A 24,470-nucleotide genomic window follows, 5' to 3' on the forward strand; every position below is an offset into this window, starting at 1 on the left:
CGATGTATCGAAATATCGATATATAATACAATATTATAGCCATAGGATTCGATGCGAGGTATCATCTTCCCATTGAAATATCGTATCGACTTAACGTATCAAACTATGACAACATTTTGTTTACAATTAAATTTATATGGATCACATTATTTAACTTCACTGGTCCGTATAATTTAAGCGTGCATTAGTAATAATTATAAGACATGTTATTATAATATTTGTAACGTAATTGAACATTAAACTGAGAACTCCACAAGTCAAATTTTATGTACAAGTTGTCGGTATTTTTAAATTATTTTGAGATCTTTATAAGATTGCATGCCCCAAAAGCTTTGTTCAAATTTAAAGCTCATTACTTGTATTTGATGTTTTTGAGTAATACCGATTTCCGTTTTGCAATGGCACCAGGCAAGTCACCTAAAGTTAGTCTGGTTAGAGTTATTTTACTAAAGCGGATAACGGTGGAAATTGTAACCGCTAAGTGTTAAGGCTTTAAGTTTTAAATTTGTCACAGTATGTCTATTACTCATCTAGAGCTTATTGCTATTTCTAGGGCACTATCCTATATTAAATTAATAAATAGTAACAAATTTGTTATTTTAACTGATTCTAGAAGTGCTCTTCAACACGTGGCTCAGTGTTCCTCTTATTTAAGAGGTACTTCGATAGCTTACGAGATTATAAAATCCATTGAAGATTTAACCTCTCATTCAAAGGAGGTAATTCTACAATGGATTCCCTCTCATATTGGATTCGCAATACGCAAGATTTCGTTAATGCTAAAACGCTGAAGATATTATATTGTTCACTGGTCCGTAGTGGCTTGGAATATGCCTCACAAGTTTGGAGTCCGAGTTATTCTGTTTATATCGACAGGATCGAAAACATTCAAAAAAGATTTTTAAAATACTTGTGTTACCGTACTGGAGAAACATATAAGTCCGACCAATACGATCAGATTTGTCGGAAGCACCATCTATTACCGTTAGCATATCGTCGCAAAATATCCGACACAGCATTCTTGATTAAAATCGTTTCTAATGGTGTTAATTGCCCCGAAGAGCTGGTAAACACTTCAATGACTTGTGTATGACTATTGATTTCGATCTGTCCAATGTAAGTCATATCTCTGCTAGACGCAAGCTTTCCATCATTTATTTTGAACTAGAATAAAACCATGCTAGTATTATTATAAGTATATTACATAAATATTTACTATGTCTACCACCAATATAAGTGTATAAGTTGTTTCTATTGCGAGCTCAACTTATGCCTTAATTACTATTTTATCTCTATCTGTGTGAATTTGTAATTGGTTTTTGTAATTTTCTAATATGTATAAACTCTAATTGTGTATTATTATAACTGTAATTCACCTTAAATAAATAAATAAATAAGTTTGCTTACCTGATGAAAAAGGTACCATCTCCGTTGTGTACCGAATGCGGCATCATTAAAGATGCAGTTCACATTATGGTGGAATGTGTTCGAAATGAAGATATTCGAAATGATATGCTACAAATAACTCAAAATTTTAAAGAGCTTGGGGGTTGTAATTCAATTTTGGCGTATCCTCTCTCGCTGCTGGTTGGTGGTGGTGATATTATCTGGAATATCTTTACTAGATTAATCTAGCATTGCTTCAAATCGCTTTAAAGCTATTTTTTACTCATGTCGGACGTTATTTTATATATCCTGAATTTGAGTTTTCAAGTGACTTCTAAGAGGGTAAAGTAATACGTATCATTCGCTAGAACCTTTTGTTCAATACGTAGGTATTATAGAGACTTCACCAGATTCACAACCGTAAAAATACGCATTATTTTATGCAGATGCGGGTGCGATGCAGATGTTTAAATCAATATAACAGATGATCTAAATTTGCGGATGCGGATGCGAATATTCACAACAACCGTGGTTAGAACAATAATTTTTGTTTCCTTTCACTTTCAGGCGTTTTCGACGCAAAAGGTGCTACCTAAGTCCTAATAAAATTAAAATATTTTCCATCTTGTCGTGGCAAAATTTACTGTTTTCATCAAGGTTATGACAAATCACCAGGCAAACGGTCATGTAATAGAGTGACGTGAAAACTGATAAAAGAGCTGTATCATGGTACAACAAATCTTTGATAACATTATCAGTATGCCTTTTTACTGTCACGATTACAGTGTTTAGGACGTGTGTCATTTATCGTGTTTAACTTTAGTTTTGGTTAGCTTTATTTATAATTAGTATGTAGCGGTGATAACTCTGAAATGGCTAATTGGACGAAACTTTTAGTTTCGCTAGTGCTTATGTGTTTTTATTTACAAAACAGTAACGGCGAAGGTAAATAAATAAAACTTTTACATTTCTTTATGTAAATATTCGTTTTGTACTATCTGCTTTTTAACTGATGAGATATAAGAATGTATTCAATTTATTTTTAAAGCTTTAATTAAGTTAGTGAAATCGTAAATACGAAAAATTATTAAATCTGTTAAAACAAACAATAATTTTTGCACTTGGAACTCTTATCATGTCTTCATATAATTATCGAGTGAAAATTGTTTTATGTAAACTATACTTAGCGTCAACGAGTAAATACTGATAACCAGTTTTAAACTAATTATAAATATACAAATTTCGTTGTAACCAAGTTGAAGACTAGAAGGTAAAAGTAAAATAATTGTAAAGGTAAAGGTAAGGTAAAGGTTTTTAGTTACATGTCTTCTATAATGTATAGCGAAAGTACATCTAAAAGCTTTTTTATGCAAAAATATGCCTTAAAGTAGAAATTTCACATTAGGCTTTTTCAACACTAAGGACTTGTTTCACCAGTTGATAACGCTATTTGATGGATTACAGTATCCAACAGATAACCGTTTATGATATTTTATTATTTTTCACGATTGAATTCCACTATATTTGTGATGATATTTTTGCAATGTAAATCAAAAAGTCATAATTTTTTAATTAAAGAGAAACAAGTTCTAATCGCTTACTCTACCTTAACTTTAACTTATGTGCACTATAAACTTTATCACCAAAATCTCACTAAATTTTACTAAATTTTAAACTTATATCGAAAAATATATAACATATTAAGCAATACCTTTATAAATAACTAACGAAAAAAACACGTTTTCAATACACTGCATAAGTAGGATCGTGTGAGTACATAATATAGTATGTTATTTTTTTGGAAATTTGTATGTAAAGCCATATGAACAAATCAAAACTCCACAACGAATAACTTTAAGAAAACAATAAACGCATTCTGTATTAAAATTTTAGGCGAGTGCGCTTACTGCGTAGGAGAACAGTTCAAATGTATCCTCGGATACTGTTACTGCGCAGATGGATATGTACCAGATTATCACAATAAAGATTGCAAAAAATGTCCAGGTAATTAAAATTTCCTTTCTTTATTATGTTTTTTTTTTCCGTTATGGACTTTTAACCATTTACAAGAATTGATTACATGCAAATTAATATATACTTAAAAAGTTGTTAAAAAATTTAGGGTTAGGTGAAAAATGTTATGGGCCGTGTTGCGGCACGCGCATAAACGAAACTCTACAATGCTGGCGAGGCATTTGCCAAAATTGCTATGATCCACACGGTAACTGGATTTGCAGGTTCGTAAAAAAGAAATAATTTATTATCATTTTATTGCAACCCACATAAGAATTGCATTTACCAAATAAAAAGTAAAATTCATTAAACCTTACCAAAAACAATGTAAAAAATTGTTCAAATTCTCAAAACCTTCTACAAGGCCTGATATTCTGCTATATTTGTTTGACTTTTTTATTTAGCAAAACTATATACTAATAATGTTTTTTTTTAATTCGAAGTGTTAAGTTGGCCCGCTGTTGGCCCTATCGGCCTTTACAACGTAACCGGATATCCGCAAAACGTTTTATTTCAATCATGATGACGAATGAACTACCTTGAAATTTTTTTAGCTAAATTTTTGTAACTACCCATAAGTTTTTTGATAGACCCTAATTCAGAACAAAATACAACTCAACCATTTCACATTGCAGAGATACTCTAGACCAAATAATACTTGTATCCGGATCTCAAATAATAATGGGTATCGCTCTTGTGCTTGGAATAATCGTTACTTTTACGATGCTCTACAAACTTTGCGCTGTGGCAAATTTAAGGTAGGTAAAATATATATAAAAAGTAATAGTTAAAGATAAAGTTTTTTTTTTTAATTCGAACCAGCACTTCCTGAAACTATTATTCAAATTGACTAAAAACTTTTGAAAATAATCCGCGAACAAACTTTTAAGCCTTTGACTCCAAATGAATTTATGAGTGAAAAAGACAAGAAACTGAAGTTGCTAAGTCTTGTACCCTTAGTCCTGTAAATTTAGAAATACCTACATGTATACGCATACACATTCAGCCTATAAAATCCCACTGCTGGGCATAGACCTCTTTCTGCATGTAGGAGAAGGATTGGAGCTTAATCCAACACGCTGCTCCACTGCGGGTTGGCGGGTATATTCCCTTCTATGAACAACGCTCGCTATAACGATCGCTTTTAGGTATCTATGATAATAAATGGGACCGACGGCTTAACGTGCTCTCCGAGGCACGGTGAGGAGACCCGCAAGGACATACATCCAAACTGGAAAGAAAAATCTGTACAAATACAAATATAGGATTATATATATATATGATAAGTAAGTAAAGTTTACTTACAATCCTACACATTAACAAACATGATTTGTGTAGCAAATAAGGTTCAATATATCATAATATATACTTACCAGTTAGGGATCGTCCACAGATAATTGTTTTGAGCAACTTTTTGACCCCCTAGTATGACACGTGGTGAGGTTTTCACTTCACGGTTTTCCGTGGTCCTCATCCAGCCCCACCGGCGATCTTACGTAGTTCGTTGGTCCGAACAAGACACGCCTGCTCGAACTGCCATTATAAATACGTTTTCTTTCTGTCTTTCTTTTATCGGTCCTTTTTTTCACGTGGGGAAAATCCTCATGGATATCCCTCCGGCGCGGGGGCACCGAAGAATATATGTTATACTTTTACCGACCAAAAACAACCACGTGTGAGCAGTCATCCGGCCTCGCTCACAACAAGGCCGCCCCTGAGACGTGTAATCGTGTCGTCCAGCTGGCCGAAGTCCCCCAACTGTCGTCCAGCGACCCCACTATTACGGGCAAACTGTCTCATCCTTGCCTCCGTACATCTGCGCCGGAGCGGGTCAGCAGAGGCGTCTTCCTCCTTGGCCTGCTCTACAGTCTTTCATCGGTCCTACGACAGAGGTGACCGAACCACTGCCATTTCAACTTGCTTATTCTGTGGGCCATATCGGTTATTTTGTTCTCTCGTAGATGATAGTCTCATTTTTGATACTATCTTTGAGAGACACCACAAGCACAGGTCGTACCATAGCACGTCGATTGACTTTAAATTTATGGACTAGTGCTTCCATCAATGTCAAATTATACACAATTATTGTCGTCAGTCTTTCCTTGTAAAAAAAAAATATTCTTGTATCGTTTTAATACAATCAGTCTAAAATATAAAAAGCAGCTGACCGACAGCTGCTCACGAGCGGTCGATCTAGAGAATCGACCCGTTACCTCAGTTTGGTGATTTATTTAGCAGATGGCGATAATCAAGCAGATCTCACCGTGAATCTCTTTATGTCAAATATAATGTAAGCATTCCAAGTAAAACATAATACGTAACAAAATACTTTTGTCAATTACCGATAGAAATATGCCGTGAATAGGTATAGTGCAAAAAGTAATAGATCATAAAGTTTTATCGTTTGGATATCGTCATCTAAGTATCAAAAAGCTTTAACAGAAACAGGCTCTAAGTCTCTCGCCATTGGCATTTATCATATTTTGTTAAAACGTCACAGTCATAAAGTAGGTAGATAGATAGATAGATAGATAGATACTCTTTATTGTACACAACAACAATCAACACAATAACATATTACAAATAAAAAAACAGTGTACAAAGGCGGTCTTATCGCTAGAGTAGCGATCTCTTCCAGACAGCCTTTGGGAATATAGGACACAGCGTAGTGAAAAGCGGTAGGGAAGTGTACACAGAGAAGTGACAATTAGTGTCACCTAGAACAATATCAAGTTATCAACTATCAAGTACAAATACACATACATATACAGCACAATACATACATACATAGATACATACATACAAACATATATATATTCACACATATATATACACATACATATATACACATACGCATAAAAATACTATACCGACATATAAACGAAATACATATAATATGGATAAAAGCATAGAATACAAAATACAAGGGAAGCAATACCTCCTACATTATGTTATGCAGAGATAAAAAACAATTATGACGTACTAAGTGACAAATAGTGCGCCTTGAGGTATTTTTTAAAGCAAGACAGGGATTGGGCTTGTTTTATAGGAAGAGGTAGAGCGTTCCAAAGTTGGACAGCTTTAACTGAAAAAGAATTTGAGTAAAAAGAAGTAGTGTGAGCTGGAGTTTCGAGCATCAAAGTAGACTCAGATCTAAGGGTGCGTTCGTGTGTATTACAAAGATAATTGAAACGCTCCTTAAGGTACAGAGGTGTATCAGAATGAAAAAGTATACAATATAGTAGCGAGAGTATGTGAGTATTTCTGCGAAAGCGAATCGGAAGCCACTTGAGACAATTGCGAAATTCGGAAACGTGGTCATATTTGCGAAGACCAAATGTGAACAAGCTTATTTAATTGCTCCTCTTTAAGATCAAGATACCAAGTGTCAGCATAGTCAAGAAGTGGTAGAAGGAGTGACTGTGCTAACGTAATTTTGGTAAGCAAAGGGAGGAAATATTGCAGTTGTCGCAGTGATCCGATAGCTGCAAATAGTTTACGGCTCATCTCTCTCAGCTGAGGTGCCCAAGAAAGATGTCTATCGAAGATAATTCCGAGATTTTTGACTTTGTCGCTGTAACTGATTACGGCGTTGTTATAAATGACTGGTGGTATAAGTGACCAATCTATTCGTTACACAAGTTTAGGAGTACCGATAATAATGACTTGACATTTTGAGGGATTAATGTTTAATCCATAGGAGTTACTGCATCTATATATGTTCTTCAAGTCATTATTTAAATTTATATATAGGTATTTAAAACGTTCGCAAAATAATTAGAATATTAGACTAAATTCTTATTGCATTTATCTATTTTGAATTTAGCTTTGATAAATTATCATATCATTGTACAATGCTGAATATTTTTTATTCAATTAAATGAATAATCAAAATCGTAAGGTTTTTAATAAGATGAACTACATATATTCAATGGATAATGTTAAAATTATATGTACACATTTTTTTATTAGACCGCTGGGATTGGGAACTCCTTCGAGTGAAGGTCGACTCTCAGTTGGGAGTCTTCAAATATACGTAAACGAGCGTTTAAGAGATGCACCGCCAAGGTAAAAAATAATCTGATGAAAGCGCAATCAGATTCAGTTTACTAATGTAAGCATCAGATCATATAAAATTATGCATCTTACAGGTATACAAGGACAGCGCCGTCAGATTCATCGATATTTCCTCCGACTTCACAGCTCAATGCAGGATTTGTACGTTATTAAAATATTTTTAAGGCTTCGTGTACCGTGTATCGTGTGTCGTGTATTTAATAAAATAAATTAGTTGATTCATCAACTAATTAATGTTGTACATTAAAATAATTTTTTTAATTACTTGGGTACTTTTTATTAGTAAAAAGTACAACGATACAAGTAATCTTACAATACGAGTAATCTTATGAAAGAACTAGCTGTGCCCGCGACTTCGTCCACGTGAAATTTAATAAAATATTTATTGGTTAGTTCCCAGTTATAAAATAAAATAAAAATCTAAAATAAAAGTAGCGTAAGTTACTCGCTATTACATCAGCTATCTGCCACTGAAGGTCCCGTCAAAATCGGTCCACCCGTTTCAGAGATTAGCCGGAACAAACAGACAAACAGACATAAATTATAAAAAAATGTCATTTTGGTATATGTACCGTGTATATGTATGAATTTAGTAAAAACCGGTTATTTTAATATTACAAACAGACACTCCAATTTTATTTATTTGAATAGATGTAATTTAAACATTTAGTATTGTTATTCTATAAAGTAGGTATAAGAGAAGGTACTTTAACAGTAGGTAAATTTTTAATTGTTTTTTTAACCAACAGGTTCATGATAACAGCTTACCGCCACCGCCATACATGCCTGAACAAAAAGATGAAAATGAAACAAGTAATGCTACACATACACTTCATATATGAACAAAATTTACTCGAATATCCATTTATATTGGGTAAATATGTCATTAATAAAACTACGGATTGCGTCATTTCTTCTTTCTATTTTACTTTTCTATTTATAAAGAAAAAATACTACTGTGAACCAATTCACTTTCTTCCTAATTGTATGTTTAATAAAAAATTACATTTATTAAAATATCTCTATTTTTATACGACTGGTTCTGATGTTTAAAAATACCAGTTGAATTTTTCTAAACAGGGTTGTTGCGAATATTCGCATCCGCGCCACGAGATTTGCAGCATTGGCATCCGCATCTGCATGAATTCATGGGCATTTGCTTTGATTTGATTTGGTTTGCGGGATTGCGTAAAAGGAAAGGCACATTTATTTGTCAAGATCCTATGGATTTTCTTAATTTTGTTTTAATTATTGATGGATTCCTTTTATGTTTACTGTGCTTATCTAAGTTATTTTGTTAATGAATATTTTAACATAAATGTTGAATAAAAAAAGTAATAAAAGTAAAAAGTAAAAAAATGTCGTCAACAATAAGAAGCAGATGTAGTAGATGAGCCAAAGAAAAAAATTATGTGGTGTCATGAGACACCAAGTAGGAACGAAGTTCCTTCGGATAGTATAGAAGCAACACAATTAGGAAATAATGGTGAATTTTATATATATTTTCTAGTTCTTGATTTTTTTTTTAATTTTGTTGATTGTATTATTGCAATTTATTTTTCGTATACTTTTTCTTTTAAGCAGCCCCAATAAAAGAAGTCTATTGGGTTTAGGTCAGGCGATCGTGGTGGCCATAAAATAGATCCCAAGTGGCCGATCCATCTGTTGGGATACCGCTCCAGGCTAATAATTTGGGTACCTAAACGAGTGGTGGCAGTCCACACGTGTTTTTTACTAATCATTAGGCACATGCACTAAACACTTGCACTCATACTAATCAAAGTGTAAACTAGCCTTAACATTCGGTACTGAGTTCGAAATGTTATTGAGATCCAACAACCATTTAGATTTATCCATTCGCATCAGGACGTAGTTATCCTTGCACCCCAGACCTCCGTGTTAGATTAGTACGTGACTGTTCCACTAACCTAGCATTACCACCGACGGCTCATAAAATTAACTCTGTGAGACAAAACATAGACATTAATTAATTCTTGGACTTGTTTTGAAGAGACACGAATCTATACTATACTAATGGACCCCCATTACGATATTGTATCAATATAAACTCGATGTAGGTATTATATAACAAAGATTTATATATTATATAAATTATTGTTTTTCCACGACATATATTATTACTAAACAATAATAATAATAATAAAGTCTGTGTCAGAACGACTGTCTAAATGAATCGCAAAATGTGTTGGTAAGCGCATAACTTAACAACGCCTGGACAATTTTATCAATTCTTTTTTTTTTTAATGTTCATTGAAGTCCAAGGATGGTTTTTACGGCGAGAAAAATTCGAATAATTTCCGGGAAAACTCTAAAAACAGCCCTTTTCTTTTTTCCATACAAACGTTTTTTAACCAAAATGTGGAGTCAATTTGAACTTTATTGCTATTTAATAAAGTTATTGAAAATTGTAAATTTAAGAATGTTTTCTGTTTAACATTTATTATATAATGACGGAAAACTCATTTAACTTTCTCATTGGTATAACAGTAAGTGTGGCTGCGATAAAACTACCCATACTCATCAAAAGTATTCTGGACTTGAATAAGAAAGATCAAAAATATGATTTTAAGGTTAAGGTTATAATGCACAAAGCGCTCTAAACATTTCATTAAGGAAAACGAAATAAAAGATTTTTCTTGTTTGTATGACGATGCTTTTAAATGGAGTAGTTAGCAAGGCAGAGGAAACCCCGTAGTTCACATTGATTTAGGGAAAATTATATAAAATATATTTATATCAAAACTACTTTTTGGCGAAAATACAATTTACTCTAATGTCGGCGTTCAACAAGGAGACCCCACTAAGTCCGGCTCTTTTTAGTCTAGGTATCCACAAATGTATCTCAAATTTAAAATCAAAATTGAATATATGGTACCCAGATGATGGAACCATAGGAGGTAAAGTGGACGATGTCGTTGAAGACTTAATCAAAATTAAAAACGAGTTTGATAAAATTGGTCTCAAATTAAATTTTTCAAAATATGAAATTTTTTTCATTGATCTTCTATCACTTTCCAAAATTAATTTGAACGGAATTATTTAATACAATTGCTCCTAATTTAAAAATACTTCAAAGAAATACACTTTTTCTTCTAGGTGCACCACTTTTTGATGAAGGCATACAGCCAATTTTGGATAATAAAATTAAAATATTTGTTGAAAACACTGACAAATTGGGCACTCTAAATTCTCATATTGCCTACACTGTATTAAAATATTGTCTATTTGTCTCAAAATTATTGTATATTTTACGCGCAAGTCCAATTTGGAAATTTCCTGGAATGACCGAAAAAATTAATTTTAAAAAATTCATTAGAAAAAATCCTAAATTTATCTTTTGATGAAAATTCGTGGACCCTTCGAGCTACTTTACCAATTAGAGATGGTGGCATCGGCGTGAGAAAAATTTCTAGTGTCGCTCTTCCTGCGTTTCTTGCTTCTGTGCATAGAATCAAGGGTTTATGTTCTGACATCTTAAAATCGAATTCAGTCCAAATTGCAGATGCTACAGATGCAATAGAAAACTGGAAGTTAATGTGTCCTAATGACGATATCCATTTGCAAAACAAAAAGTTTGGTATATACCAATAGTTCACAAAACTCATATAAGTTTGACACAAAATCTTACAAGTGATAAAAACCGTGCCAGGCTTTAAGCTGTGTCAAATAAAGAGTCAGGTCACTGGTTAAACGCAATGCCGTCAAAAAATCTTGGGACACTTTTAGACAATGAAAGTTTTAGAATTGCTCTCGGTCTCCGGTTGGGAGCTCCATTGTGCTTTGAACACAGATGTCCGTGCGGAAAAGAGGTCGATTCTTTCAGACTACACAGCCTTTCCTGTAACAAGAGTTCAGGTAGGTTTTCCCGCCACGGTTCCCTAAACGATACCACAAAAAGAGCTCTTGCCACCATCGACGTTCCTGCTCTTATCGAGCCTACTGGAATTAGTCGCAATGATGGCAAGAGATAATGATGGATTGACGTTGGTTCCCTGGGAAAGGGGACGGGCGATTTTGCGGGACGCAACCTGTGTTGACACACTTGCTCCGTCTCATGTCAGGGAAACAGCCTTAAAAGCGGAAGCCGCAGCGGAAAAAGCTGAAAAGACTAAACGGCACAAATATTCGTCACTAATTCCAAATTACATCTTTGTGCCGTTTGCAGTCGAAACACTTGGACCTTGGAGTAGCAGTGCAAATTTTTTTTTAAATGAGATAACTCCTCGCCTTATTGCCTCCACTGGTGACAAGAGGGCTGGTGCATTTTCAACGGGGAAATGCTGCCAACATTCGTAGCACAATTCCACGCGGACATGATTTATACCAAAAATATCTGTAAATATTTAGTTCTTAAGTTGTGAATTGTAAATATGTATAATGTTATATAAAAATACAGTTTATTTATAATTTTAGGGAAATGGGCTGATATGATGGTTATTTCACCTCTAGATACCAATTCGTTGGCTAAAATATCTAAGGGTATTTGTGTAAAATGTCTCAGGGTATTTGCACTGTAAGAGCGTGGGATATATCAAAGCCTTTACTCTTCTGTCCAGCAATGAACACCAGAATGTGGAATCATCCGATCACATCTAAACAAGTAGCAACACTGAAGGAATGGGACTATAAGGAGATACCTCCGATAAACAAGAAACTCATGTGCGGCGATACTAGTGTGGGAGTCATGGCAGAAGTTAATACTATAGTGCAGAAAATTAAAAGTATAGCTGAAAAAATATATGAAAGTAGACAACAAAATTGAAATAGTAAAAGGCGTGTGAAGTTAAGCTGTAACTATTTTATATAAATATTTATTCTAAAATAAAATTTAAAATTTTAAGTTACCTTCAACACAACAGCTGTGTGGTTATGGCAGTAAGAATATAGCCACCCCCTCTCTTCCCGTGGGTGTCGTAACAGGCGACTAAGGGATAACACAGTTCCACTACCACCTTGGAACTTAAAAAGCCGACCGATGGCGGGATAACCATCCAACAGCTGGCTTTTAAATACACAGGCCGAAGACGGGTAGCAGCATCTTCGGTGCGACAAAGCCAGGCCTGCGGTTATCAACCCGTCTGCCCAGTGTGGTGAATATGGGCAAAACACATGAGTTCACGCTATTTTTGGCGCGAACTTATGAAGGCCTATGTCCAGCAGTCGACTGCGATAGACTGAAATGATGATGATGATGATGAAAGTTTATATTAAATTATAAGCACTCACTCTTGTCTAAGCAATGTAGGTGTGTTCCTAACGTCAAAGAGTCAATTTGAAATTTATTATCGCTGCACAAAGTTCAAATTAAATCATATTTATCAAAATAGTGTGCGCGTTCGCGTTGGAGTATCTAATGTTGCGTTCCGAAACTCAACAAAAGTGATAATATCGCGAACCCTACCAAATTGAATAGTAAAAAAATCTAAGAGCTATAGATCATTAGTACTGATTTCTATTTTGGTTGCTTCGCGGTATTATTTCTTTTGTTTTAGTTTCGGCACGCGACATAAAATGCATTAGTTTTCAAGTCATTACATCTGTTAAACAAATCGCTTTAAAAAATGGTTTTGTTATCTTTAATTATTAATTTAATATCACGTCACGATCGGGCCAAATCTGCGCGATGGGGCACGACGCGTCGCGCGTACTGTGACGTAGACTTGCGCCACTTTTAAATACAATCACGTCGGTTAATAACCCGTCTATCTCTATATTATGTCGTTGAGGCACACAATTTTTAAATATTTGTCACCTTTAGGTTCCAACTGTCCCTTTAGATTATTTTCCAGTCAAGTTTAAACCCTAAGTTCGCCTCTTAGTTTGAAGCTCTCTCTAGCAGACATCCCAGTCGGGGTTTGAGGAGGGTGGCCAAAGTTGGTGGAAGCGAAGATACTTTGGTCACCCGAGCTGAACCTCGCACACCACCCTATCATCAGGGTGAGAATTTTTTGCGCCGACTGTAAAATAGGTAGGAACAAAAAACTGCCACATTACAAATCTTTTTGAGAGAACGAAGTCTGTCAGGTCCGGTAAATGAATAAAGTAACGCCATCTATCGGAAACCTACGTACCGAGTAAAAAACACAAATTAGGATAAATATATATTATTATTAAATAATAATAATATTAAAAACATGTGTGTCAGAATGACTGTCTAAATAGGCATAAAAAAGGCCTACCAGTCGAAGAAAAGGGTAAATACTGCTTAAATGCTTAACCAATTTTAATCAAATTTGCACACTATGTGCAGTTTGATCTAACTTGAAAAATATGCTATATTTTATTTTGATATAATATGCAATTATTATATTCAAGAAAAAAGAAATGAGGTGGTACGAAGTTCACCAGGTCAGCTAATAATAATATATATTATATATCAGTAAGACTATTATTACTTCTAAGTTCTAATTAGAGAAAATAAATGGTATCTCTATTTTTAATACGTTAACGGTTAAAGTTTAAAAGTTATCTAAAAGTTTTAAAGAAAATTAATATTCTATTTGCTTCAATAATGTTTAGTTTACTACGAGATGTCGGTAAAGCATCTTTATATAGTGACATCAGAGGTAACGTTATCAGTATATAAAGCCTTGCAAGTAGCCATTTAATGATAAGGTCAAAGACTAAGGTAGTAAATTGTATTTTGTAGTTTTTGTACCACGTATAATAATAATTGATAATTGATATTTTGTCTGTGTTAGCATTAGCAACTAGCAATATGTCAATGTCATCGTCAAACTAGAAGCGTGATTGTGACTGATAGTAGCCAGATAGTAGCAGAATTAAATTTTTTGACTCAGTACCTTACTTTGACTTAGTTTATTATTTCTAATTTCTTATCATATTTTATTTTAATGAATCTGAATTAATAACTGTTAATACTATCAGAATTTGTTGCAAATAGTAAAATATATAGGAAACTAAATTTATTAACATGGCCGATGAAGAGGTTAACGGAGACACTGATGACATCCAACATGAAAAGGATAAGACACAAAAGAAGGCTGCGAAACACGATAGTGGTGTAGCTGACTTAGAAAAAGTTACTGATTATGCCGAGGAGAAAGAAATATCATCACAAGATATATCTGGTGTAAGTAACTGTCACTCGTCAAAATAATTGAATTAAACTATAATAGTAAAAATACTATATTTTGCTGTTCATTCAACTTTTCAGTATATCATATTGTATATATTTTTTTGGAAAATAAAGAATTTGTAAACAAAGCCTTTTGAAACATTAGTTTTTTTTAAACGAATATGTTTAAATGATGAAATTAAAATTATAAAACTTATGGATCATCAAGGTGTCAATAACCTTTTAATACCCCCTTAAACCACATAGAAAACAATAGTATAGAGCCCTAGTACTAAATTTTTTTTCAATACTAGACTACTGTCCCTGTGCGTTTTGCATAATATACTGTACCTTTCATAGCTATTTTTGTTTTTGTTTTGTAGTTTATAATCGAATATTTTGTGGATTTTTATCAAAAGTAAATCATTTTGTTTTTACCGATCAGTGCAACCTCCCAAAACTTTATATCCTTTTCATATGTGATTTAACACATCCCAAACTGTAACATACGTAAATAAAAAAGTGTTGGTCCAGTGCATTCATATGTTACACATATTTATATTATGTACAGGCTTAATAAAATGATATGGCAAGTTGGATTATTCTCAGATGCCATTTATTCGTCAATATGTATTTATTATTTGCTCTAATTGCAGTGCTCTTCGACTTTTTAAATGATGAAAACGCTCAAAAAGAGATAGTTATTGATAGTAGAATGTTTAATCTAATAACATAGGTTATGTACTTAGATGAAAAACTTAATTAAATCAGAAAACTGTATGAAACTTCTCTATGTTTTTAGTTTGGACACAACTGTGTTTGTTCATTATGTAAGTTTGTGCTGCATAATTTAACTATTGGTGTTTATCAGATTAAACAGACAAGAGTTATAAAGAATTACAATTTAAAACTGTATGAACATGAACTATATCCATAAAGATAGGCATGATGTTATCCATATGAAATTAATAGTGACATTCATCTTCATGCTTCTCTTCACCAATATGTGGGTGCGTTTGTCAGTATTAAGTATGTGGATGAGTTGCTTGCTTTTATTATATACTAGCTTTTAACCGTGGCTTCACTCGCATTGATTTTTTTTTAATAAAAAGTATATTATTTCTAATACCATCAAAAATACACAGTTTCATGACGATTGGCTAAGTAGTTTTCGCGTTAAATCGTAACAAACAAACTTACATTCACATTTATAATATTAGTAGGGATTATCTTGCCTTATCGCACTTGATTATTTCTCATTTCAAAAAATTAAATATTCAACTTTATTTGGCTTTTCTTAAATACTATAAATCATAATTTATAAATATATTAATATAAATCCAAATTTCTTCAGGGGAAAATACATCTTATTGACACCAATCCTGGAACTAAATTTTTACATTTAACATTCATATGTTTACATTTAACATTCATATGTTTACAGGCACTATCTTTAATTGGTGATCGTAGAAATAAAGAAGCAGCAGAAAGGCTCGAAAAAGAAAAAGAACTTCAAAAAGTCTCAGTCAAAAAGGATGATATAGAATTAATAGTAAGTTTCAAAAAATATAAATAAATATTCTACTAGTATTAAAAGATTTTTGTTATATTCTTGCTACAAATATATTAAACATTCTATTTAATATTCTAAACAAAAATAACATAATTTATTTATACAAAAAATTATACATATTTACAATTCACAACTTAAGAACTAAATATTTACAGATAGTTTTGGTATAAATCATGTCCGCGTGGAATTGTGCCAAGAATGCTGGCAGCATTTCCCCGTTGAATCGCTATGCCGATTATCTGGGAAAAAAATGCACAAGCCCTCTTGTCACCAGTGGAGGCAAAACTTGACTTTACCAGAGTGTACTTTAAAAATGTTTTAAATGTTAGCTTGGGATTATTTCTAGAATAATAATAATCAAAAATAATTAAAAGGTTGATGTCCTCTCTTTGTCTCATTAGTTGGGCAACTTTTGTATCCATTATTAGTTACTAAAATGTTTAGTTTTTCATTCTCGCTATTTTCACTCAGTCATAAAAAAGGATTATCTAATAAAAAATTAGGAAAAGTATAAATTAAACTAAATGTTATTATAGACAGTATTATTAGAAAGGAATTAGCAGTTTTAAAGAATATAAAAAAAATATTCAAGGAAAATAAACATTATAGTATATACAGTCTCATCATCATCACCATCACTTCTGCCTATCGTAGTCCACTGCTGGACATAGGCCTCCACAAGTTTGCGCCAAAAATGGCGTGAACTCATGTGTGTTGCCTGTAGTCACCACACTGGGCAGACAGGTTGGTGACTGCTGCCCGTCTTCGGCCTGTGTATTTCAAAGTCAGCTGTTGGATGGTTGTCCTGCCATCGGTCAGCTTTATAAATTCCAAGGTGATAGTGGAACTGTGTTATCCCTTAGTCGCCTCATAGGACACTCACAGGAAGGGAGGGTATGGCTAGATTCTTTACTGCAGTAGCCACACAACAGCTATACATTCTATTATTGTATAATATTATGTACATGTACTATACTGGTTTTATGATCTATATAAATAAATTAAATTGGGGTGTCTGTTTGTAATATTAAAATAACTTTAGCTTTTTACTAAATTCATATGGATGTATACACAGTACATATACCAAAACAACACTTTACAATTTTTGTCTGTCTGACACTGTTCTGGCTAATCTCTGAAATGGCTGAACCAATTTTGGCGGGAATTTCACTGGCTAATAAGGAGTAACTTAGGCTACTTTTATTTTAGAAATTAAATTATTTAGCAACTCTGCAAACTGAACAATACTTTTTTTTTAATTCCACGCGGACGAAGTCGTGAGCACAGCTAATATTATATAAAATATAAAAAATAAAGCTAACATATTAAAAAAAAATTTTTTTTTTGTTTGTTAATTAATTATTTAATTTAATAGGTTGACTTTGCTTTTTATTGGCATTAATAAATTATTGACATGAATTTTATTTAATCGGTTATGAATATTGTATATGTGTGTGTGTATTTTGATATAATTATCCTATGTTTTATTATTTTCCTATGTTTTATTTTTGTTTTTTCTCTGTTTCTTTATTAATTATGTTTGTATACTGCTGTTTAATTGTATGGACTTTGTCTGAAATAAAATTATTATTATTATAAAATGAAATAAGAGACAGTTTAAAATGTTTGTAAAACAATATCTCTAATACAAGTTTTGATGCAATTTCAGGTAAAAGAAATGGAAATCTCTCGAACATTAGCTGAAAGAACTCTAAGAGAACACAGGGGTGACTTGGTGGCGGCACTTATAACACTAACTGATTGATAACGACATGTACATACATTTGTAATAGAGTATTTTTCAATCTCTAGTGTCTTTTTATGTTTTTAACAAACCATAAGGCCAAAAATTTAGGAATATGAAAACAATAAAGAGGGTACAAAACCAAATCAAGATATTTTTATTAGATTTTTAACTTATTTAAATATTTTAAATTAACAAAAACAAACTTTTAATGTACAGCCCTAATCATATATATATATATATACACATACACTACCTGACTCGGCAAACCTTGTCTTGCCGCTAAACGCTATTTAAAAATAGGGGTTAGTGGTAGAAGGGTGAAAATTTAGGGTTGTATGTATTTTTTAATGTTGTATCATAAAAAAATTAGGGGTGGACTACCCTTAACATTTAGGGGGATAAAATTAGATGTTGTTCGATTCTCAGACCTACCCAATATGTACACAAAATTTCATGAGAATCGGTAAAGCCGTTTCGAAAGAGTTTAAGTACAAACACCGCAACACGAGAATTTTATACATTAGATATACTAGCTGACCCCACAAACTTTGTTTTGCCATATATGTTATAACCCCCTTATTCCGCCACCCCTTATAACTTAGGCATATGAAAAATAGATGTTTGCCGATTATCAGACCAACCCGATATGCACTCAAAATTTCATAAAAATCGAGCTATCCGTTTCGGAGGACTATTATAATTAACATGTGACACGAGAATTTTATATATAACTAGCGGACCCGACACACTTCGTTCTCTCAAAAAGATTTGGAATGTGGCAGTTTTTTGTTCCTACCTATTTTATAGTCGGCGCAAAAAATTCTGACCAGAACCGTCACCCTGATGATAGGGTGGTGTGCGAGGTTCAGCTCGGGTGACCAAAGTATCTTCGCTTCCATGAACTTTGGCCACCCTTCTGTGACCTACTTAATAAAAACCTCGACTGGGATGTCTGCTAGAGAGGGCTTCAAACTAAGAGGCGAACTTAGGGTTTAAACCTGATTGGAAAATAATCTAAAGGAACAGTTGGAACCTAAAGGTGACAAATATTTAAAAATTGTGTGCATCAATGACATAACATAGAGATAGACGGGTTATTAACCGACGTGATTGTATTTAAAAGTGGCGCAAGTCTACGTCACAGAACGCGCGACGCGTCGTGCCCGTGATATTAAATTAATAATTAAAGATTATAAAACCCTTTTTAGACGCGATTTGTTTAACAGATGTAATGACTTGAAAACTAATGCATTTTATGTCGCGTGCCGAAACTTAAACAAAAGAAATAATACCGCGAAGCCAACCAAAATAAAAATCAGTACTAATGATCTATAGCTCTTACATTTTTTTAGTATTCAATTTGGTAGGGTTCGCGATATTATCACTTATGTTGAGTTTCGGAACGCAACATAAGATCCTCCAACGCGAACACGCACACTGTTTTGATAGATGTGATTGAATTTGAACTTTATACAGCGATAATAAATTGCAAATTGACTCTTTGACGTTAGGAACAAACCTACAATGCTTAGACAACAGTGAGTGCTTGTAATTTAATATGAACTTTATTGAATAGCAATAAAGTTCAAATTGACTCTACATTTTAGTTAGAAAACGTTTGTATGGAAAAAAGAAAATGGCTGTGTTTAGGGCTTTCCCGGAAATTATTCAAATTTTTCTCGCCTTAAAAGCCATCCTTGGACTTAAACGAACATTTAAAAAAAGAATTGGTAAAATTAGTCTAGGCGTTGTTGAGTTATGCGCTTACCAACACATTTTGCGATTCATTTTTATAGAGTTTGAGTCTTCACAAAGTGCACATATCAAAATCAGGGAAACTACATCCTATTTCATCGATGAAAAATATCAAACAAAAATAATAAAAAAAATATGTTTGATTTTTAATGAATATTTTAAAAAAAATTATTGCAGCTGCTAGCCCTATTTAAATAAATCGGTGTAACTTTTAAACTAAATGTCTTATCACGATGGAGTAAATTTTATAACACTTGCTAATAATAGGCTATACTCATAAAGTAAAAATATCCTAGAAAATTAATGCTATAAATTTAGAATAAAGAAGAATTTGTATATATATATTTAACAACTTACAAGTGAAAATTCATTATTTTAGAGTTGATTCAGGGCCATGAAACCATCCCCAATTTTAATGTGAGAGATTAGTGCGATAATGTCATAACTTTTCGTTCGCGTCAACGCCGCTGTACGTCACTGATATCGATGTGTACGATCACGTGATGCGGTGCGCACTCCAGGTAGATAGCGGACTCCAGATAGATTTATCTGGATCCAGATAGCCTAGATAAAAACCGATAAAATTTGTATGTTACCCCAACTTTTTTATTGGGTGTAAAAAATTTTTGACGCCGCGTTGGCGCAACGGTCACAGCCATGGATTGTAACCTGTTGCGCTGGCGGTTACGGGCTCGATCCCCGCACCTGACAAACATTTGTATTGGCCATACAGGTGTTTGCCGTGGTCTGGGTGTTTGTGCAGTCCTTGTGGGTCTCCCCACCGTGCCTCGGAGAGCACGTTAAGCTGTCGGTCCCGGTTGTTATCGTGTACACCTGATAGCGATCGTTACTCGTAGTAGGGAATATATCCGCCAACCCGCATTGGAGCAGCGTGGTGGATTAAGCTCTGATCCTTCTCCTACATTGGGGAAGAGGCCTATGCCCAGTAGTGGGATATTACAGGCTGAAGCAATTTGACCGAGATCTGGCTTATTTTTTTATTTACCCCTACTAATGCTTATTTAATTGATTATTCTTTCGACTACCTATGTTGTACCTATTACTTGTTGATGTTAATTGAAATCGATTTTCTTGCTTTGCGAGCAGAAATATTTAATATTCGTTTTATATACAATATTCGTTTTATATACAATATTCGTTTTATATACAATATTCGTTTTAATACATACAATATTTGTTTTAGTATATACAATATTCATTTTATATTATATGTAGGTACTGACGGACGGACTATACTACATTAGTTGGCCTATGGTCAGAACAGGAGTGAGCTGGATTCATTTTTAACCAACTTCCAAAAAAGGGGGAGGTTCTCAATTCGACTGTATTTTTTTTTTATGTATGTTACATCAGAACTTTTGACCGTGTGGACCGATTTCGACAATTTTTTTTTTACTCGAAAGGTGGTGTGTGCCAATTGTTCCCATTTAAATTTATTTGAGATCTAACAACTACTTTTCGAGTTATATCGAATAATGCGTTTTTACTTGACGCTTTTTTCGTCGACCTACGTTGTATTATGCCGCATAACTTTCTACTGGGTGTATCGATTTTGATAATTCTTTCTTTGTTGGAAAGGAGATATCCCTAGTTTAGTACCATGTTAAGGAAACTAGGATCTGATGATGGGAGGCCAGACAAATCGAGGGAAACTCTTGAAAATCCGCAATAACGTTTTACTGGGTGTACCGATTTTAATAATTTTTAATTTAATCGAAAGCTGATGTTTGTCATGTGGTCACATATAAATTTTATTGAGATCTGATAACTACTTTTTGAGTAATCTTTGATAACGCGTAGTTACTTGACTATTTTTTCGTCGATCCACGTTGTATTACTCGTCAATATAATTGAAGTTGGTTTTTTTTTTTGTTTGCGAGCAAACACAATTATGTGTTACTGTGTACAATGATTGGCAATCCGCGCGACACGCCAAAGCCGCCACTTGTGCACATTTTGTGATACGTTATTTAACAAGACTTTGCGACTCATGTAAAATTAACAACCTACAATTTAAAATTTCCTGTATACTGTATATTTTATTGAATTTATAACTAATGTTAAAAAACCTAACACCAGTGCTACTATTAGTATTTTTTTTAATAAAAATACGCGTCAAAAAATTAAAAAACGCGTCAAAAAATAAATAATATTAAGGTTCGTTATTTTAGTTTGCCAGTTAGGTTTGGCGACTCTTTCCAAAAAAGATCGATTTTAAGTCGATTCAAATCGTAAGCTGATTACTCAACTCACAAAAAATCGAGTCTAAAAGATCGATTTCTAAAGAATCGAGTTTTTTCAAGTTTGTATTAACATTAATATAAAACCATTTTATGAAAAACAAGAAAGAAACCATAATAGACAATTTCTGGGACCTCATCAGTAAAATCAGGTATATTTTAGTTTAGGGAATTCGATAGTAAAATTATTTTTATTACTATATCAAAGTATCAGATCAAGTATAAAAGAAGACAATTATTTTTTAAATGTATTTGTTACATTAAAAAGTTAAGAAAATATAGTCTGGCTAACGAAAGTTTTTTGCATACTTTTTAAATGACAACCAGCTATGATGTCAACAATGTAGGGACTGTAGGGTTCCCACCATCGGGTATATTAACTCTTTAATTCGGGAATATCTAACGGAAACCTACTAAGATTTATATATAAATAATATTAAAAGTAATTCAAAACCTTAATTAATCTACTAATTACTACATCTGAAAACACAATTAGAATTTAGGACAATATACAAATTGCAGCGATTTTAAAGAGATTGGAAAGAAACGGAATCAGAGTATACTTGAAAAAAAAAACAAATAAACAAGATGGCGCGTCTTTGAAGTTGGCAGGGTGTGAATTTTTTTTTAAATATGCCGCGTTTTTTCAGTATCTATTTTCATCAGCCAAACTATAGATAATATAGCTTATAGTTCCTAATGCTTAGTATTAAAAACTGTCAAGTCTACTGGGATCCAAGCGGTTCCGCTCATCACTTGCGATGTTACCGGCAATTGAAAAAAGGCCCTCACAAGGAACAGATGATCCCACAATACTCATATACATCACGGCTATTGAATGAACATCGTGATAAATAGAGTTTTTTATTTTGTTTTTGCCAGTAAAGTATAGGATCATAATTTAGTTGCACAACTGCCTGCGATAAATAATGTTTAAATCCTTCGTTTAAGCCCTGACTTTCCAGTACAAGTGTATTACATGTAGAAGAATTGCTTTTTTACAAGTAACTTATGAAAATCGCGAATTCCTTTTTCCATATCAGTCCTTTCTATTGCGTCGAATTCTTTACTATTATTTTGTGGAAGTTATTGATGTGTTGTGTTTAATTTTAGTATCTAAAATTGAAGTATTTATTCTATTTGCTCGAGAGAAGGCTACATGGTGAGCAAAATGATTTTTTTTAAATCTGGGATCTAAAATGGTCGCAGCAACTAACAAATGAACTTGTTCAATATTTTCTAAACTTTTCTTTAAACTGTCCATAGTTAAAATTCTTGTTTTAGCACCAATATCAGTTGAAGTTTTCATAATATTATATGTTTCAGTCAGACAAGATATGATTGGTATTATTTTACTGGCTGTAACATACTCTTCTCCCGATATTACTTTAGCTATCACTTCTAGTAGTCTCAATATATATTTATAAGATCTCTTATAAATTCTGTGCAATTAACTTCCGTGCAGTTAAAATGCTGTGCAATTAAACTGCTGTGCGGTTGCATTGTCGGCGCTTTAGGATATTTGAGTAATATTGGCGCTTTGATTTCCGATAACTTAACAAATCGTTCCAACTGATATAAAACAGAATTCCATCTGGTACATACAGACTGAATTAGCCCCAAAGGCTTTATTTTGTGATCCCGGGCTTTCCTTTAAGAGTTATCAGCATTTGTATTATGCTTAAAATATGACAGCTGTTAATAAATTATTGGCTTCTTCCAGTCCATCCTTATTTTCAAATGGTTTTGATGCTACTAAGCTTAATGAGTGGGCAAAAAATGGCATGTGTTTATTTTTGCCATAAACGTTTGTGACCGCTTTAACGATATTTACACCATTTTTCGTGATAAACGTTACCACTTTGTTACCTCGTAATGCCCCATTTTTGTGTCATATTAATAATTACTTGTGCTAAGTAGTCGGCATTGTGTGATTTTGTTAGAGCAGTTACACCAAAAATTATGCTCATTATTTATTTTGATATAATATATATCAACGGGTGCAAAGTAAAAAGAGTTATATACACAACAGCTACTCGTACTTTTCAGGAAAGCCCATGATAGGTAAAAGTGCTCCCATTTAGTCAATTTCAAACTAAATTTGTTGAAATTTTCAACACTGCTACATTATTTACAAAGACAAACACTTGTATATTTCATTTCTTATAATTATGTTTAATTTACAAGATATGCAGTTGTCTGCCTCTACATTATGCTTAAAAACATGACAACTGAATTAACTACCACTTGGTCGTTTTTATATAGGAACTAAAAAATCTGGATTTAATAAAGTATGTTTCATATATTTCAGTAATTATAAAAAGTATGACTTTTCCAATTCCAAAAAATTCCAAAAACGTCTTTCCATGTCTATTGTGATGTATTCAATTTGTTTACTATTATGATAACACTTTCACACAAACCTTTATACGTAAAAAGCCACAATAAACCAACATTGTTGCCAGCCGGCCATCATTGCCGTCTGACTGATGACACAATAGGAATTAACGTGCGCTCCCCAGTCCCCACGCGGACTGCGTAAAAGCGGCCAAGCGGTAG

At 33.2% G+C, this 24,470-nt stretch overlaps 2 protein-coding genes across 2 annotated transcripts; both read left to right on the forward strand.

Moving 5' to 3' along the window:
* The first annotated feature begins 2,258 nt into the window (after positions 1–2,258).
* Positions 2,259–8,493, forward strand: LOC123655172. Its single transcript, XM_045591006.1, has 7 exons — positions 2,259–2,331; positions 3,280–3,390; positions 3,509–3,623; positions 4,035–4,157; positions 7,372–7,467; positions 7,551–7,617; positions 8,226–8,493. The coding sequence occupies exons 1-7, from the start codon at positions 2,259–2,261 to the stop codon at positions 8,316–8,318; spliced, it is 678 nt and encodes a 225-aa protein (XP_045446962.1). The 3' UTR covers positions 8,319–8,493.
* A 5,722-nt stretch (positions 8,494–14,215) lies between these two features.
* Positions 14,216–18,038, forward strand: LOC123655344 (huntingtin-interacting protein K). The gene is made up of 3 exons (XM_045591156.1): positions 14,216–14,590; positions 16,020–16,127; positions 17,818–18,038. The coding sequence occupies exons 1-3, from the start codon at positions 14,432–14,434 to the stop codon at positions 17,911–17,913; spliced, it is 363 nt and encodes a 120-aa protein (XP_045447112.1). The 5' UTR covers positions 14,216–14,431; the 3' UTR covers positions 17,914–18,038.
* The last annotated feature ends 6,432 nt before the right edge of the window (positions 18,039–24,470 follow it).

The sequence above is a fragment of the Melitaea cinxia genome, chromosome 7 (genome assembly GCF_905220565.1).
Source record: "Melitaea cinxia chromosome 7, ilMelCinx1.1, whole genome shotgun sequence".
Classification (NCBI taxonomy): domain Eukaryota; kingdom Metazoa; phylum Arthropoda; class Insecta; order Lepidoptera; family Nymphalidae; genus Melitaea; species Melitaea cinxia.

Excerpts from the sequence above, each read along its gene's own strand:
- LOC123655172 (XM_045591006.1), top strand. The coding sequence starts at position 2,259 with ATGGCTAATTGGACGAAACTTTTAGTTTCGCTAGTGCTTATGTGTTTT. Across the intron at positions 3,624-4,034 it reads CACGGTAACTGGATTTGCAG|AGATACTCTAGACCAAATAA; the intron begins GTTCGTAAAAAA and ends TTCACATTGCAG. Across the intron at positions 7,618-8,225 it reads CACAGCTCAATGCAGGATTT|GTTCATGATAACAGCTTACC; the intron begins GTACGTTATTAA and ends TTTAACCAACAG.
- LOC123655344 (XM_045591156.1), top strand. The coding sequence starts at position 14,432 with ATGGCCGATGAAGAGGTTAACGGAGACACTGATGACATCCAACATGAA. Across the intron at positions 14,591-16,019 it reads CATCACAAGATATATCTGGT|GCACTATCTTTAATTGGTGA; the intron begins GTAAGTAACTGT and ends ATATGTTTACAG. Across the intron at positions 16,128-17,817 it reads AGGATGATATAGAATTAATA|GTAAAAGAAATGGAAATCTC; the intron begins GTAAGTTTCAAA and ends ATGCAATTTCAG.